General features: G+C 47.7%; 1 protein-coding gene across 9 annotated transcripts in view; it reads left to right on the forward strand.

The window, feature by feature from the left end:
• DIP2A (disco interacting protein 2 homolog A) overlaps positions 1 to 17,582 on the forward strand; it is an 86,708-nt gene that overhangs the window by 24,155 nt on the left and 44,971 nt on the right. For 4 of the 9 annotated variants that reach the window (XR_010840891.1, XM_067035319.1, XM_067035314.1 and 1 more), the window contains 5 exons: positions 740 to 859; positions 1,935 to 2,177; positions 5,685 to 5,819; positions 11,842 to 11,961; positions 13,095 to 13,292. Coding sequence is in view for 8 of the 9 variants with exons in the window: in XM_067035319.1 (XP_066891420.1) it covers positions 740 to 859; positions 1,935 to 2,177; positions 5,685 to 5,819; positions 11,842 to 11,961; positions 13,095 to 13,292 (816 nt within the window). In the remaining variant the exon portion in view is untranslated. Of the gene's footprint in view, positions 1 to 739; positions 860 to 1,934; positions 2,178 to 5,684; positions 5,820 to 11,841; positions 11,962 to 13,094; positions 13,293 to 17,582 lie in introns of those variants that run through there. The other 5 variants (XM_059065566.2, XM_067035316.1, XM_067035318.1 and 2 more) reach the window with 4 other exon arrangements.

Below are 17,582 nucleotides of genomic sequence, written 5' to 3' on the forward strand. Positions count from 1 at the left end.
CCCCACCCTAGAATCCATCCTCTCTCAGGGTGCTTGCAGTGAGTCTGGGTGGTAGGGATGCTCACTGCTCTCAGTGAGCATCATTCCTAGACCTTCTTAGGGACAGAGGTAAGACATACTGTTTAAAGATAAAATGCCACATGTGTTCACGCTGATAATTTCCACTCAGATACAGGACTGCAGGGTTTTCCCTCACTTCTTTGGTCTCTGTTTGTGTCACTTCTTTCCCTCACGAGTGTCTTGGTTTCCAGGGAGGGGCGATGGAGTGAGACTGTCAGGCCCCTCTTTGCTTGCTCTCTCACACTCGACCACAAGCGTGGCAGTGTGGCGGGGCCCCCATGACCACCGGCAGCAAGACTGCAGGAGAGCCTGCGTTCCCTGTGCGGTTCTGCTGTCCTGGGGCTTGTCTGGGGCAGCGGCTTGACAGTCTGACCATAGGGCTTTAGCGCCACTTGGAGTGGTTTGTGCCACAGTCAGAGCACATTAAGTTCATGTTTCATTTTATTTTCAGTTTGGGGGATTTCTTCTCTTTGATTTAAATCTGAAAATATTTCCAAAGTCAAATCTACAAGCCAAGGAATATTTATGGAAATCTAGGACCAATGTGTGGGACCCACGTGTAGGCCGAGCTTGTGTTCCTTTTACATTCAGTGAAAACAAACAAAAACGTGAACCATGGTTTTGTTACTGCATAAGGAATCTTGTAACACATGTTTTCGTTGCTGTTCTTTCCGTGCAGATGTTCACACCGAGGCCGTGCAGGCAGCTTTGGCCAAATACGAAGAGAGGAAGATGCCCATGCCTTCCAAGAGGCGCTCTGTCCTCACGCACACGGCCGTGGAGGCCTACACACCCCCAGGTACTGGGCAGGGTCACGGTGGCCTGGGAGGGGTTTCCCATTGGGGCGGCACAGCCTCCGACCGTAGTGAAGAGTGGGGGGGGGGCGGGGGGAGTGCAGGCTTGCTTCCTATAGGACATCTGTGTAGATTTTACTTTTTTCACTAAGATGCAGTTTGTGTTTTTTAGTAAAGAGAGGAACCTGGAGTACGTGCTTCATGGGATGACAGAGTTCCCTGAATTCAGAATTCTAAAATTATTCTCATCTCATTAGCTATTACTTGTTATGTTGTTACCAGGCCTTAAATGGGAAAGAATAAGGCTGTTTGGAGGGTTATTATTTATTTTGTTACGCTGGTTTTGTTGTCGTGACCATTAGAAATGAAAACTTTTACGTGCAGTCTCTCTTCAGGATAGTTAGTATGTCTTAAGTTTCTTCGAAAACCCTGTCCAGGTGCTTGAGAGCACGAGGCTGCTGCCTGTCTGGTTATTTGAGTCATGAAACTGGTGACGTGTGGGTTTGGTTTGAAGATATGGTATAAAAAACAGACACACCAGGTCTGCAAGATGAGCATAGTGTTTTGGTGATGCTTCCTCACTGAGAAAAAGTTTATGTTGTTGAAAAAAGCCTTAGAAATGGCTGTCAGTTTCTTGTTTCTACTGAATATAACCGTAGATACTACCCAGTTTTTAAAGAACTTACTGATAACTGTGAAAACCGTGATAAAATGCAGTCGTGCTGACTGGATGAAACCAGAACTCACCTCACTTTCCTTGCCCGAGGCAGTGGTCTCAGGCAGGGGCTGTTTTCGGAGCTCAGTCACGTCTGTCCACTGAGGGGAGGCCCTGGGGGTGGACTCCGGGGACCCCGCAGCACGCGCTGAAGCCATCAGGCTTGGGGCTGGCTGCGCTTCCGGGTGTGGTGCCCCGAGACCGAGCCTCCGGGGGAGCCCGGCCGCGGGGCTCACGGCCGGTCAGACGCAGGCCCTCCTGGATGCGCGGGCGCGGCTGTGCAGGGGCCCAGTGCACGGGCCGGCGGGGGCCAGTGGGGACTCAGGACGTCCCCCTCACGCCTGTCCTCATTATTCTGACCACAGACACATCGTCCACCTCAGAAGACGAGGGCTCTTTACGGCGGCCCGGGCGACTGGCCTCCGCGCCGCTCCAGAGCCATGCCGGCGTCGCACCCTGGCTCGACCAGGCCGTTCAGGGCTCGCCCGCCTCCGCCGCCGCCTCCTCCACCTCATCTCGCCGGGGAGGGCGGCCTGCCGCCGCGCCCAGTGCCACCGCTCCCGGTGCCGCCGCCGCGCCCGCAGGCCCCTCGGCCCTCGCCAGCGTAGGTCGGTACAGCCGCAGGGGCCCCTCCAGGCAGGGGAGCCCCCGCGCGCAGCCAGACTCACCTTCTCCTTTTCCCACGGAAAATGTCCTTTCGGTAATGAAAGTTGTTCCTGATGCTTCTGTGGTTTGGCAGCCCCAGCCAGACCCTGTGGGCCTCCCCCAGGGTCCCCGATGAGTGCCTGGTGTTTCTGCTCTGGAGGGGGCGGCCGGCACAGGTGGACGGTCCCTTACGATCAGGGGGCCAGCCGCCTGCGCGTGGTCCCCGCCTTTGCTCCTTCCTTGTGTGTACAGCTGGAGCCCTCGGTTGTCCCTGCACTGGGCGTCCCAAGGCGGGGCTGGGGCTGCTGCCGCCATCCGGCCTTCCTTCCTCCACATACCAGGTTTAGACAGCCCTCAACCTGAAAAGAGATGTCAGTCAGAGCTCAGTCATATGGGTGCCCACACCTTTTCCAAGTCACCCAGCCCTTTAAATTATATTAACCTTAGGGGCTTCCCTGGTGGCACAGTGGTTAAGAATCCGCCTGCCAGTGCAGGGGACATGGGTTCGAGCCCTGGTCCAGGAAGATCCCATGTGCCGCGGAGCAACTAAGCCCATGTGCCACAACTACTGAGCCTGCGCTCTAGAACCTACGAGCCACAACTGAGCCTGCACGCCACAGCTACTGAAGCCCATGCGCCACAACTACTGAGCACACGTGCCACAACTACCGAAGCCCACGCTCCTAGAGCCCGTGCTGTGCAATAAGAGAAGCCACCGCAATGAGAAGCCCGCACACCGCAGTGAAGAGTAGTCCCCACTCAACGCAATTAGAGGAAGCCCGCGCACAGCAATGAAGACCCAGCACAGCCAAAAATAAATAAATAAATAACATTAATCTTAAAAAGGAAAACATTTTAAACTTTTCACCATTTAAAGTCATTTTTTTAAAAGCAAAACTAGTAATGTAGCTGGCATGCAAAGCCCACATGCATTCTTGCACGAGTACCTTAAAAAAGTGTACTTCTCAGATGGTGCATCCGTATTGCTTGGATCATCTGAACACCCTCTTCCTTCCAGGTGTGGAGGGAAGAGCTAAGTCGCGTGATTGCAGCCTGCCTGAGACCACACAGCTGGCTGTGCTGGAGCCGGGGCTGGCCCACAGTTTTCTGATTCCTGTTCATTTTCTTCGCTGTTAGCTGCTGTTCTGCTAAAACCAAAATGGTGCATCAGAGGTGTGCCCATGACTGGCCAGTGTTTTGGGTGGGGTCCCAGTGGGTTAACACCCCCCAGGCAGGCCCAGTTCTCAGGTGCTGAACTGCTTTTATGTAAGATCTTGGTCATTTGGCCGGACTGGGCATTGTAAGTGACCGACGTCTTCCATCTCTGGCCTCTGTGGGCCCATCAGGGACGCTCTTTGCTTGTTATTGGCTGTGTCAATGCAGACGTCTGCACATTTCTGTGGAGCTCGTGCCGTGAGTCTTGGGTGAGAGCTCAAGACTCCTCGACCTGCTTCCGGCAGGTGGAGGAGCCTCCAAGACCACCAGGGTCGGGCTGTCAGGACTGTCCTGGGGAGTTGGCTTTACGAGAAAAGACTCCTTTGGAAACAGCCTGCCAGGATTGTTTCGGTAGCTTTCCTGGGGGTCCTAAAATGGCCGGTGGTTATAGCCCACCTGTCCTCACGGGGGTTTACAGTGGAGAGCTTGCAAACAGCTTGAGACGGATAAATTTTCCTGTTTGTCATGGCGATTTCACATTTTGGAAATAACACGGGTACCTCCAGTGTGAGGAGAGCAGTAACGTTTGAAGGTTTTCTTTGCTTAGTTCAGCTTCCCAAAGCTCTCTTCTGCGTTCGACGGTGAGGGGAATAGGGCAGAATTTGCTTGTATCAGCCATTGCCGAGCTGTCGTAAACACGGCTTCCTGGTGGGTTAGAAATAGAAGCATATTTAGCGTGAAAAATTGACCACAGTTCAAAATGTTTAAGCAGACAGCCCTCGACTCCCCAGGGTTGTGGGGTGTTTTGAACGTAAGGTGTGTTTTTGTTTGTTTGTTTGCGGTACGCGGGCCTCTCACTGTTGTGGCCTCTCCCGCTGCGGAGCACAGGCTCCAGACGCGTAGGCTCAGCGGCCATGGCTCACAGGCCCAGCCGCTCCGCGGTACGTGGGATCTTCCCGGACCGGGGCACGAACCCGTGTCCCCTGCATTGGCAGGCGGATTCTTAACCACTGTGCCACCAGTAAGTCCTAGTAGTTCATTTTTATTTTGAGTGTAGTTTGCTTATTTTTATGCAGCTGTTTAAGAAACTACCTTGTAGTTGAGATTACCATTTGTACCTTTTTTCATTAATACCTGTTAAAATCACTCTTTTTTTTCTTTGCTAGATTCAGAAGGGCAGGGAAATTTCTTTTTAAACTGAAAAAACTTTGTGATAGGCATACTTTAAAATGCTAATTTCATTAATACCAAGCTTTTTCAAGGGTTGTGAAAACTCTTGTCAAAAAGTTAGGTTTTTCCAAGTGGTGTTTTCTGCGATGTTAATAGTGAGTTTGTGTTTTTCTGCCACATAATTTCATCTTTCTACATATTTTTAAAAATTCTTAGGTTGCATGCTGCCTAGGTTATGAAATGATAGATAAATGATTGGCATTAAAAAATTTTAAGTACCAGAGTGCCATCTATGATGGTGGGAGCATTCATTTGAAGACTAAAGAGATTACAGATCAGTATCGATTCTCAAGAGTGGACGAGCGTCACGCTAGGTCCAGACTCGGTACTTTCCTGGTGGAAGGCTTGGTTGTAGCAGAGATGCTATAGCAGCTCTCAGCCAACCAGTATCTGAACAGATAAAAATGCCGTACAGTGAAAACGAAACCCAGAGTCGACATTCAGACAGTGGAAGGAGTGACTTTAAACGTTTTCTGTATCTGACATAGTTTGTCTTTAAATGTGACATTAATACATTCTGCCTTAAGAACCTGATTGCAGCCTCTTAATAGTGAGACTTTTGAACTGGCAGTAGGGATAGTTTTTAATCTGTGTAAGTTTATTTTGTGAAGACTGCAAAGGTTTGTGTCTGCATGACAGCCAGCTTACCTTTTGGGGGCGTGGGGGTAATTTATAGAAGCCTGGTAATATTTCTCATAATACAATGAAAAATGTCCCAACAGCAATTGATTTAAAATGCGTTTCTGCTTCACTGAGGGAGATTTCTAAGTAAAACCTCATTAGGCCATTGGGAAAGGCGAGTTCCTTGCACCGTCTGTGTGCCGTAGTTTGGTGGTTGTGGTCTAGTTCCCTCTGAGAACTGGATGGCCACCTGCACTCAGTGCTGTCGGGCCATGTCCGTAGTTCAGAGTTCACAGGATCCGATGTGCCTCGGTCAACCAGAAAAGCAAAATGAGTCAGAATGCCCCATGCCTTGCTTAGAGCTCAGCTAGTGAAGCTTCAGCCGAATGGGGTTTAAACAGAAACTTAAGGTTAGTGCTCTTCTGAATTAACAGCACCTTTATTCTGGGTTTGTTTTTCAAAAGCAGATCTGCACTCTGCTCCTCCCGACGTCACCACGGGCCTCGAACAGCATCAGCACACCTACTGTGAGCGTCCACAGCTGGCTTCCGTGAGAGGAGCCCCTCGGGGCAGCAGGAGTGTCTTAGAGACGGCAGGTGGTGAGCATCCTCTCTTCCTTCTTTTGAGACAGCAGAGCACAGCTTATTGGACCTCGCCTTGGTGTCTTCGGTTTAGCAAACCTGAGCCAGTCATCAGGAGTCATCCTGATGCACTTAAACTGCCCGTGTGTACATCTTGCGGAGAAATAATCAGGAGTAGCTTCGGAATTGGTCAGATGGAGAAAGGAGAGTAGGGAGGAGAAAGCCATCACTTTTAAATCGGACCCCCAGAGTTTGGATCTACAGTACTGTGGGAAAATGAGAAGCTGGGGAAGTTCCCTTTCGTGGACCCCATAGGATGAGGGCAGCCCCGCCTGGGACAGCAGCCCCTGCAGTCTCCCTCCTCAGCAGCCTGTGATCAGTGCAGCCATGGCCTGGCTGTCCCACAGGCAGGCCCGGAGATGTCAGCATGAGTCTCGTCTCATTTGTACCATTTCCTTTTGAAACAGTTTCCAGTATCTTTTATCAGAATCACATGGAGTTTTCTTCCTTCCAATGTGCCAAATTTGAGTTGCAGAAGAATCCAGAGTATCTCAGGAGTGTTTTATACTCCTGAGCAGTCGGTCAGATTTTGTTTAGGTCTTTCAGCTCCTTGTTCAGGTGCAAGAGGAGAAACTGAGTCAACATGAAGCAGGCTTTACATTTGTTAGATAGATTTTAAAATTTTAATTTGTTACTCTTTAAATTTTCTTTTTAAAAATATTTATTTATTTATTTATTTATTTTTTGGCTGTGTTGGGACTTAGTTGTGGCACGCGGGATCTTCCATTGCAGCCTGCGGTGCGCGGGCTTCTCTGTAGTTGTGTCTCGCAGGCTTAGTTGCCCCGTGGCCTGTGGGATCTTAGTTCCCCGACCAGGGATCGAACCAGCAGTATCCCCTGCATTGCAAGACGGATTCTTAACCACCGCACCACCAGGGAAGTCCCTATTTAAAATATTTTAAGAACTTAGTTGAGGTATAAATGACATATTTTCTACGGCACATATTAACATGTGTAATTTTATCAGCTTTAAGAGCCATGTACACCGTGAAACCCCTACTGCAGCCAGCACACCCAGCACTCCTGGAGGCTTCCTTCCTTGTGTGCCTCTGTAACAGCTCCTTGCTGCCCTTTTTGGCTTCCCTCAGGCAACCGCTGATTTACTTCCTGACACTATAGATTAGTTTGCACTTTCTAGGATTTTATATAATAGAATCGCCCAGCATCTACTCTTTATTGTCTGGCCTCTGCCACTCTGCAAAATTATTTTGAAACTCATCCATGTTCTTGCATGTATCAACAGTTATTCCCTTTCTTGATCTATTTCATCCTACAGATGCACCCTAGTTTATCTTTTACCTATTGATGGATATTTGGGGTGTTCCCAGTTTTTGTCTATTAGAGGTAAAGCTGCTGTGACTACTCCTTTACAAGTCTTTGTGTGGGTATATCCATTCATTTATTTGAGGTCAATACCTAGGAGAAGAATAGCTGGATCATAGTAGGTTTATGTTTTAGCTTTTTAAGAAATTGCCAAACTGATTTCCCAAGTGGTTGTACCATTTTACATCCCCACCATTAGTGATAAGAGTCCTAGTTCCTCCACGTCATTGCCGAGAATTGGTATCGTTGGTTTTTAAATTTTAACCGTCCTAATAAGTGTGTAGAGGTATCTCATTATAGTTTTAGTTTGCATCTCCCTAATGACTGATGATGTTTAGCATCTTTTCATGTGCTTGTTTGCCATCTATATATCTTTTTAGAAGAGTCTGTTCCAATCTTTTGCTTACTTATAAAAATGTGTTGTTTGTTTTCTTACTAAGTTTTGAGAGTTCTTTATATAATTTGGATACAAGTTCTTTATCAGGTTTATAAATTGTACTTTCTCCCAGTCTATGGCTTGTGTTTTCATTCTCTTAATAGTGCTTTTCAGAGAGCAGAAGCTCTTAGTTTTGATGAAGTCCAGTTTACCATTTTTTTCTTTCATGGATCCTATTTTTGTGTCATATCTGAGATATATTTTCCTAACCCGAGATCATAAAGGTTTTCTCCTAAAATTTTATAGTTTTAAGTTTAGGTATATGATTCATTTTGAGTTAAGTTTAATATCAGTGCAAGGTATGAACCTAAGTTCACTTTTCTGTATATGGGTGTCCAGTTGTTCTAGGATCATGTAATACAAAGACCCTTCTTTCCCTATCCAGTTTCTTTGGCATCTTTAGTGAAGATCGGTGGACCTCATATGAGAGAAGCCTGTTTCTGGGCTCTGTATGCTGTTCCACTGCTTTGTCTGTCTTTATACCGGTACCTCACTGTCATGATCATATATATATGTATATGGGGGGTTATATGTGATTTTATGATAAATCTTGAAATTGTGTGCTGGAGTTTGTCTTCAACTCTTCTTTTCATTTAAAAAATTGCCTTAGCTATTCCAGCTCCTTTGTATCTTAATATATAGTTTAAAATCAGTTTGTTAACTTCTACCAGAATTCCTGCTGGGTTTTGACTGGTACTTCACTGACTCTCTAGATCAATTCGGAGAGAGTTGGCATCTTAACAATACCGTATGTTTCAATTGATAAATATGGTATATCTCTCCATTTACTTAGCTCTTTAAAAAAATTTTTTCAGCACTGTTATGTAGCTTTCAGTGTACAGGTATTGCACATATTTTGTTAAAATTCTCTCAGAATAGGGACTTCCCTGGTGGCGCAGCGGTTTAGACTCTGCGCTCCCAATGCAGGGAGCCCGAGTTCGATCCATGCCACAACTAAAGGAGCCCACGAGCCACAACAAAGGAGCCTTCCTGCCACAACCAAAACCGGGTGCAACCAAATAAATAAATAAATATTTTAAAAATGTGTACATTAAAAAATAATTATCTCAAAATACGTTATATTTTTTGATGCTATTATTGTACAAATGGTATTTAAATTTTTTTCCAGTTGTTTATTTTCTTTCCAAATTGTTTGCCTGTAGGAACGTTTAGTTTCCTGGCTTTATTGCAGTGTCTAGGACTTCTGGTAACGTCAGTTAGAAATGTCAAGAGTGGACACAAGTTGCCTCGTTTCCCATTTTAGGGGAAAGATCCGCTTTTCAATTTTTAATTGTGGCGTTAGCCATGGGTTTTTCATAGATCTTCTTCATCAGGTTGGGGACGTTCCTTTTTTTCCCCTAGTTTTCTGAAAATTTTTATCATGATTTTTGTTAAATGATTTTTAAAATGTGTTAAACTCATCCCATGGTTTTTCTTTCATAGTTTGTTAATATGGTACATTTCATTGACTGATTTTTGAAGATTAAGCCAAAGGTATGTTCTCAAGATAAACCCCACTTGGTTATGGTGCATTACCTCTCTTACATACCGTGGATTTGATTTACTAGTATTTTGTTAAGGATTTGTGTCTATGTTTGAGATAAATACTGGTCTGGGATTTTTGTCGGGTTTTAGTATCAAGATAATATTCATCTCCTTCCTCTTCTGTTCTCACGTCAGTTTTGGGTCTTTGGAGGAGTCTGTCCATCTCGCCTCCGCTCTGCAGGTTCCCTCGTTGTCATCGGTGGGTGTGGGGCCTGCGATGCTGTCCTGCCTGGTCCCGACACCAGCAGTTAGGGTCTTCTCACTCTTCATCTTAATCGTTCTAGCTAGAGAGTTCACTGGATTTTGTTTATCTTTCAAAGAACCAGTTTTAGTGTAATTGTTTTTCTCTATTGTTTATCTTTTTTTCTATTGCATTTATTTCTACTCATATATATTACTTCTTTCCTTCTCCTTACTTTGGCTTTCCTTTGCTCTTCTTCTTCCAGTTTCTGTTTTTAAAATCCAGAATGTGTTTATTGGGATGTTTTTCCGTTCGTCTTGATTCAGGGTGCTTTCAGTTGCTGCCACGCCTGCCCCTCCCACATCGTCTGCTGCTTTCATGATGGCAGAGACGGTGCCACGGCCCCAAATATTTACTCTAGCCCTTTAAGAAAAAGTTTGCCAACTCCTAGTACAGGAAAATAAGCAGAAAATACAGACAATTCACAAAAAGAAATTAAAAATAGTTCTTACACATGATGTTCATTCAGCCTTTTTCGCAATTAGAGAAATACACATTGCTGGTGGGAATGCAAAGCAGGTCAGCCTCTCTGGAAGAGCAGTTGGTAAGATCTGTGTCTGTGCTTCCATTTGGACCCAGCAGTGCCAGTGTAGGAGTTTACCCTGAATGCACACCTCTAAAAATAAGGAAACACATGCACACGAGGTCGTTCATCGCAGCACTGTCTATTCATCCAAAATATTGGGAAGTACCTCCTATTCATAGCCTCTCAAATTGGTTGAATAAACCTGGTACCTTCACATTTGTGGCGGACCATGCAGCTGTCAGGAGTAGCGAGAAGATCTTTATGACCTGGAAAGGCACCCGGACGTGAGCACAGCGCTGGGGGCCCTGGCGTGGGCTCGGGGCTCTAGGGTAGAGACCTGTATCTGTTAACGCGGCCCGTGTGCACATGTGTATTGTATGTGTAGGGGGGTGTGCACATCCACGGCTACATACGTGTGCGTGTGCACAGAATACTTCCTCAGCTCCGTGTGCTAGAAGAAGAAAGACACGGAGCGGTAGCAGTGAGCACACCGAGGCGCCAGCTCTTGGTCTTCAGCACCTCCTCTCTCAGGAGAGCCAGGAAGGGAGCAAGGAAGTCAGGTGTCAGCTGTAAATGTCGGTGGACTGCTCAAGCTGGAAAATAATTCGGCAACCGTTGCAGTAAACCTTGCCTCTGGCAGAGTGACCAGTGGCCGTTACATGGAGGGAGAGAGCTGGATGAAGATCAGGATACTCGTGAGGTGCTGAAGTGTCTCCTCTCACACTCTTATTAGTGGCACAAGCCAAAAGTAGTACCGATAGTGGAGCACTGGACGGCACATTGCCCGGGTGACAGAAACCTGCGTCTCCCTGAGGGTAGGTGGGTGTCCCGTGGGTCTGGACGTGATACTCAGGTACTGCTTCAGCCAGGAATGCAGTATCTGACTTGAATCCTGAGAAAACCTCAAGCAAATGCAGGATGAGGTATGTGCTACTTAATGATGGAAAGAACTGGACTCTTTCAAAGTGCTGGTGTTGTAAAGGACAAGGGAGACTGCTGACCAGGCCAATGAGTGCAGCTCTCAATCGCTGGCCCTGCCCTGGAGGAGGGAGGTGCCAGCTGCCTCGTGGTGCACGGAGGTGGCTGGGGCTCCAGGCCTTGCCTTCGCCTCCTCTGCCAGCGCGCCTGCTTGTGTTCCCATGTGCCTCTTTTCCTCCGAGCGCTTGTCACCGAGGCTGGTGCCCTGTTCCACCAGCACATGTATGTATTTCTGCTGGTTTTTGTGCAGCAGATGGTGACCTGTTTGAGGGCAGACTCTCATCTGTCTTGGCTGACTTTACATCTCCCAGAATGGCATTCCTTAATAATTATGGAGGACACTAGAAAGCTTTTAGCTTATGCGGCTTATATCTCTGTATATTTACCATATTAGAAATTAAAACTAAAGATTTTAAAAAATATTTACTAACTCATTTAAAAATAACAATAATAAGCTCATTATCTCTTAACATAAGTAGCACGTATGTATGAAAACAGTTCTAATACAACGAGATGCCGTGAGAAGGGTAGGCTTGTCTGCTGCGGTTGCTGGTCTCTTGTAGCTGGCGAGAGAGCAGCGTCTGGGTGGGTTCCGTCTGCCGGGCGTCCCGCACTGTGTGGCCTCTGGAAACCTCCACTGTGCATGTGTGAGAGAGGGGAGGGAAAGAGCAAATGGCGTCTCTAATGTGACCCCTGAAAGGGTCTCGGGCACCCCCAGGGGTCCCTGGGCCACTCTGAAAACCGCCAGCTTAGAAAAAGTTCTGGTTCCTGGAAGGCATTCAGTAAACATTTGTCAGAGGAACTAATAAATTCCAAAATGGCCATCTGAGGGGGCCAGCGCTTGGTTGGATTTACAAGTTCTGACGCACTCACGCGGGTGGTCTCTGGACCTGGGTTCCGCACCCAGCCTCAGCGCTCTCTTCCCGTGGCAGGTGTCCCCGTGAGCGGCAGAGTGTCCTCCAGGATCCAGCAGCTTCTGAACACCCTGAAGAAAGCAAAGCGCCCTCCGCTGAAGGAGTTCTTCGTGGATGATTTGGAGGAGCTGTTGGAAGGTGAGTGTCCCGACTCCGGCCCGCTAGTTTGTGCAGACAGGGCGGCCGTTACATCTGAGCACACAGGCAAACGCCCTTCCTACGTGGGTCAGACCCAGACTCTGTGGTCATCATGTGTGGTGGGGACCTCAGCGTCACACACGACCTCGGGCTCTGTGTCAACTGCTCGCAGTTAGGAGACAGCGCCTCTCTGTGCCTCTGGTCCGGTGGTTGGTACTTGGTAAGAATACATCTCAGATTTCATTTTACTTCCATGATTTACTTTTTTATTTAAACTTTAAATCTGAAAGACTTGTCTTCCCGTGGTTTTATTTATTTATTTATTTTCCCCTTGGTTTTAAAGTATTATATCTTTAGCAAAGTTTGGGCTCTTTTTCAGGATTTTAGCCTCTCATTTATGAATGATATATATATTTAGAGAAAAAATATAGACTTATTTTTTTAATTACCAAGAAACAGAAAGGAGTATAAATCTGTGGAAAAGTAAGAGACGTGAAGCCGCGTACAAGATAGCAGCATGTGACATGTGGCTGGGGCCTCGGGGCCCCCGGCCGCCCCCTGCCCCTGGCCTTGCACCTCTGCTGTGCGGTAGTCCCACAGACCAGCTCTGGTGTCTCCTCCTACTTGGGGATTAGACATGGCTGTTAGGGCACATCTGTGTAATCAGATCATGCCTTTCAAATTCAGAGTTCAGTGCTATGAATGCTTTTTAGGAAGTCTTTCGTACATTTGGGCAAATCGTGATGACATATCCACTGGAAGCGTAATAGATATTACTTTATTTTTTTCTTTCAGTGTGGTTTGAGCGCCTAAACTGAAGTGGTGATTCTACTCTCATCCTTTATAAGTGGAGACACCTGCTTCTCAGGTGCCTTCTGGGTGAAAGCCTGGGGTTCGTTGTAATCCTGGGGTTATAGTAGTCAGGATTCATCTCGATCCATGACTAGCTCTCTTTCCATCTTTGCTCAATTGGTCTGTGGCTGTTACAATGATGGGGAAATCTAAACAAATTATGGTAGCCTTCTTATAATTGGTATTTTTAAAGAAGAAAAGTATAAAATGTGAATGCCTAACAGTAGAGTATGTGCCTGGTTCTGTGAAGTGCTGCTTTTCACATTCGGTTTTGCTTGTAGTGCAGCAACCAGATCCAAATCAGCCGAAGCCTGAGGGCGGCCAGATGGCGGTGCTGAAAGGGGAGCTGCTGGCCATGGGCAGCACCTGGCCACCGTCGCTGCTGGCCACCTTGCAGCAGTGGGGCACCACACAGCCCAAAGCCCCGTGCCTGACCGCCCTGGATACCACGGGGAAGGCCGTCTACACCCTCACATATGGCAAGTGTCAACAGAAAGAAGCTGGGCGCTGGCCAGCTGTGAAATATTACATGTCGCACAACATAGACGTGCAGCTTGAGGAACGTGAGAGCACAGATGCCGGACAAGCTGACACAACTGGCAGGGAAACAGAACCTCGCCCCCCCCCGCCCCGGGGGGGCCCCTCCTGGGCCACTGCCCTTCCCCCAGTGGGGGACCACTCCCTGCCTGGTGGTTTCGAGAGTTCACATCTGTGTGTGCATTTCTGAACAGTGGAGTTTAGTTTTGTCTCGTTTTGAACTTTGGACAAATGGCGTCAAGCGGTATGTGTTTTTCTGTGTTTGGCGTCTTTTGGTTCCATTCTACATGTTTATGTAACACGAATCGCATGCATTTGGCTGGATGTGTTTTCACGGAGCACCCGGCCCCAAGGCACTTCTGGCCCCCAGGCCGGCGTCCCCCACAGCTGAGGCCAGTGCCCTGCTGACCGCTGGGTGTGAGCCTGTCCTAGGTGCTCTGGGCTGCGTCTTGCTCAGCGTTGTCTGAGGTTCACCCCTGTGCTGTGTGCTGCGTGGTCAGTTCATTCTCATTGATGGACCGTATCTCATTGTGAGAATGCGCCACAGCCAACGTCCAAGCTCAGCGGTAGGTGGGCATCTGGGTTGTGTCCACTCCGGGGCTGCTGCGTGTCGGGCTGTTGTGAACGTTCTCTGTGGGTCTCAGGTGGACGTGTAGGCGTTCGTGCTGCTGTGGGTGTAGGACTCGAGCGTCAGCTCCAGGACGAGCTGGTGAGCTGTTTCCACCACCCCCCAGCACTGGATACTGTCTGTTCCCTTTCGCCTTCCTTGAGGGAGCATCGTGGTGTCCAGTGCCTGATGCTGAGGGTGCTTCTAATGTGCTTACTGGCTGCTTGAACACCTCATTCTATGAAGTACCCAGATCTTTGGCTCATTTTTCTGTTTGCTTGCTAATGCTTTTTATGTTTCAGATACACACCTTTTGTCCAGTACATGTTTTGCAAATATCTTCTTCCACCCTGTGCACTGCCTTTTAACACTTTTAATTGTGGCTTTAGATGAATAAGAAGCCTTAACCTAATGTAGTCTGATTTGTCTGTTTTTTCCCTTTTTTGTGCTTTCTGTTCTGTGTAGGAAGTTTTTGCCAGACCTGAGGTCACAATGGCATTCTCCTCCCCCGAGTCTTCTTCTGAAGACTCGTTCTACTTTTCACACTTAGTGATATGATCCATCTACAGTTTAGTTTTGTGTATGGTGTGAACCTGGACTCATTTTCTCTCCTATGAATGGAATTGACCCACTATCATTTGTTGAGAAACAGCCCTTCCCCCAGATATGGCTTTGTCATCCGTCGGGTGAAAACTGTACTTGTGGGTCTGTTCTCTTCACCATTCGCGCTTCCTGAGTTGCTGGAGCTTTACGAGTCTGTGCTGGATGTCAGTCCCCCAGCTCTGTGATTGCGCCTCAAGATTTCCGTGACTATTCTTGGCTCTTTACATTTCCCAGTAAACTTACTTTTTTTAAAAAATGTATTTATTTAGTTTATTTTTGGCTGCATTGAGTCTTCGTTGCTACACGCGGGCTTTCTCTAGTTGCAGCGAGCGGGGGCTGCTCGGCTGCTGTTTGTTGCGATGCGCAGTCTTCTCATTGCGGTGGCTTCTCTTGTTGCGGAGCACAGGCTCTAGGTGCATGGGCTTCAGTAGTTGTGGCACGCAGGCTCAGTAGTTGTGGCTTGCAGGCTCTAGAGCGCAGACTCAGTAATTGTGGCGCACAGGCTTTGTCGCTCCGTGGCATGTGGGGCCTTCCCAGACCAGGGCTCGAACCCATGTCCCCTGCATTGGCAGGCGGATTCTTAACCACTGCGCCACCAGGGAAGCCCTCCAAGTAAACTTTAGAATCAGCTTGTCCATTTCCAGAAAAAAATCCTGCTGGGGTATTGATTGGCACTGCACTGAACCCATAGTCCAACTTGAGGCGAGTCGGTGTCGTTGCAGTTATGGGATCTTCCAGCTCATGACCCTGGAATATCCCTCCTTTGAAGGCCTACTTTAGTTTCTCTCAGTGACGTTTTATGCTTTTGAGTCCAGGAGTCTTGAACTTCTTTCGTTAGATTTAGTCCTATTGTAATGGAATGAGTAAATTTTTTCCACTCAGTTGTTGCTTGTAAATAGAAATGCAATTGATCTTTTATTTTTTTTATTTTTTTTTGCGGTACGCGGGCCTCTCACTGTTGTGGCCTCTCTCGTTGCGGAGCACAGGCTCCCGACGCACAGGCTCAGCGGCCATGGCTCACAGGCCGAACCGCTCCGCGGCATGTGGGATCTTCCCAGACCCGGGCACGAACCCGCGTCCCCCGCATCGGCAGGCGGACTGTCAACCACTGCGCCACCAGGGAAGCCCGCAATTGATCTTTTAAATGGTGACTTTGTATCTAGTGATCTTGGTAAAGTGACATATTAATTCTTTTTGGTCTATTAATGAGCAGTTTGGGGCATCCTGTGCTCAAGCTGAGCCCCCGTGAGCAATGACGGTGTTGTCTTGGCCTTTCTTGTTCTCACACCTTCGGTTTCTGTTCTTGTCTCACTGCACAGGCTGGAACCGCCAGTGCAGTGTGAATCCTTCTCTGTCTTAGGTGGAAAGCAGTTGGTCTTGAAGTATGTTGTTTACTGTAGCTTTTTTGCTTGTTTTATGGTAGAAATTCTTTGTCGTTATGAAATTCTGTTTCTAGTTTGCTGAAAGTTTCGCATCATGGATTGGCTTTTTCTGCTTCATCGAGGTGACCATACAGTTTCTCTGCCCTCCACTAATTTGATGAATTACGTTGATTAATTTTCAAATGTTAAGCAGCCCTTGCATTCCTGGAATAAATCCCACTTGGCGAAGATATCTTCTCAATAAATGCCTGGATTCTAGTTGCCAGTATGCTGTTTGGGGTCTTTGCACCTGTGCTCGTTAGAGAGCTGGCTCTGTAATTCTTTAAGAAAGGAGCTCACTGCACACTCACGAGTGTGCTTTGCTGACAGCCTCCACCTGGAATTCAGCTTCAGGGTGCGGGTTACACGAGGCATTGGGACAAGGCCTGTGTCCCGCTCAGCACAGACTTCCCTCGTGAGGGAGCCTGCAGGGACTGCGGCCGGACAGCGTCGCCCGCATCTCACTGTCCCGCACCTCCCAGCAGCCCTTCTTGTGCCGCGCTCTGCCTCAGTGCTTCCTGAAGACCCCAGCCTGTGGTCCTTCTCCTTGTCTTACGTTTTCAGTCTGTATCCACTACACCCGTAAGACACCACTCACTACTCTTGCTTTTTAAGTCAGGAGTCGTGCTGTTTTTTCTTTCCTTTGCGGAATGTTCCTTCCTGCCACTCCACGTTTCCCACTGTAACCTCTCCTGCTGGCTGTGGGACTGCCCACATCTTCCTTTGTGAAGGCGGACAGGTATCTGTCAGCACTTTGAAGACTTTTGTGATATCTTTTGAGGAATGAGATGCCAGATTATTGCTCCTCTCTGGATGAGGATGTGTCTTTTTCCCTGTGACAGCTTTTTGGCTTTGGCTTGCATCTGTCTTACTGTGACGTACATATTTAGCTGTTATGTTCTTTGAAAGTTTCCTGCTTGGGGTCCACAGGCTTCTTAGATCAATGGAATGGTATCTTTCATCAGTTTTTGGAAAATTACAGCCATAATTTCTTGATATAGTGCTTCTTCCCCATTTCTCTCTCCTATCCTCCTGGGACTCTGATTACATTTATATTAATACCTTTTCCAAGTCCCACGTGCCTTTTTTATATTTTGCATTCTTTTTTTAAAAATTAATTAATTGATTAATTTTGGCTGTGTCGGGTCTTAGTTGCAGCACGTGTGATCTTTCGTTTTGGCGCGTGGGCTCTTCGTTGCAGCCCACAGGCTTCTTTCTAGTTGTGGCACGTGGGCTCTAGTTGTGGCATGCGGGCTCAGTAGTTGCGGCACGCGGGCTTAGTTGCCCTGCGGCATGTGGGATCTTAGTTCCCCAACCAGGGATTGGTTGACCAGCAAGACTGATTCTTAACCACTGGAGCACCAGGGAAGTCCCATGGCATCTTTTTTATATACATACTTCAGTTTGGAGATTTTCTGTTTTCCTTTATTCACATTTTCTAAAACTGCTGTGATCTTTGTGACCCTTTCCTCTGGGGGGTGGGTCCCCAACCATGGGTTTTGTCTTATGTGGCGACTTTGGGGCTCTGCCTGGCCTTTCAGAGGTTTCCACCTGCTGTGCATGGCCCCAAGATTCAGCAGACTCCTCTTGAAGTCCCGGTC

The sequence above is a fragment of the Kogia breviceps genome, chromosome 5 (assembly GCF_026419965.1).
Source record: "Kogia breviceps isolate mKogBre1 chromosome 5, mKogBre1 haplotype 1, whole genome shotgun sequence".
NCBI lineage: Eukaryota > Metazoa > Chordata > Mammalia > Artiodactyla > Physeteridae > Kogia > Kogia breviceps.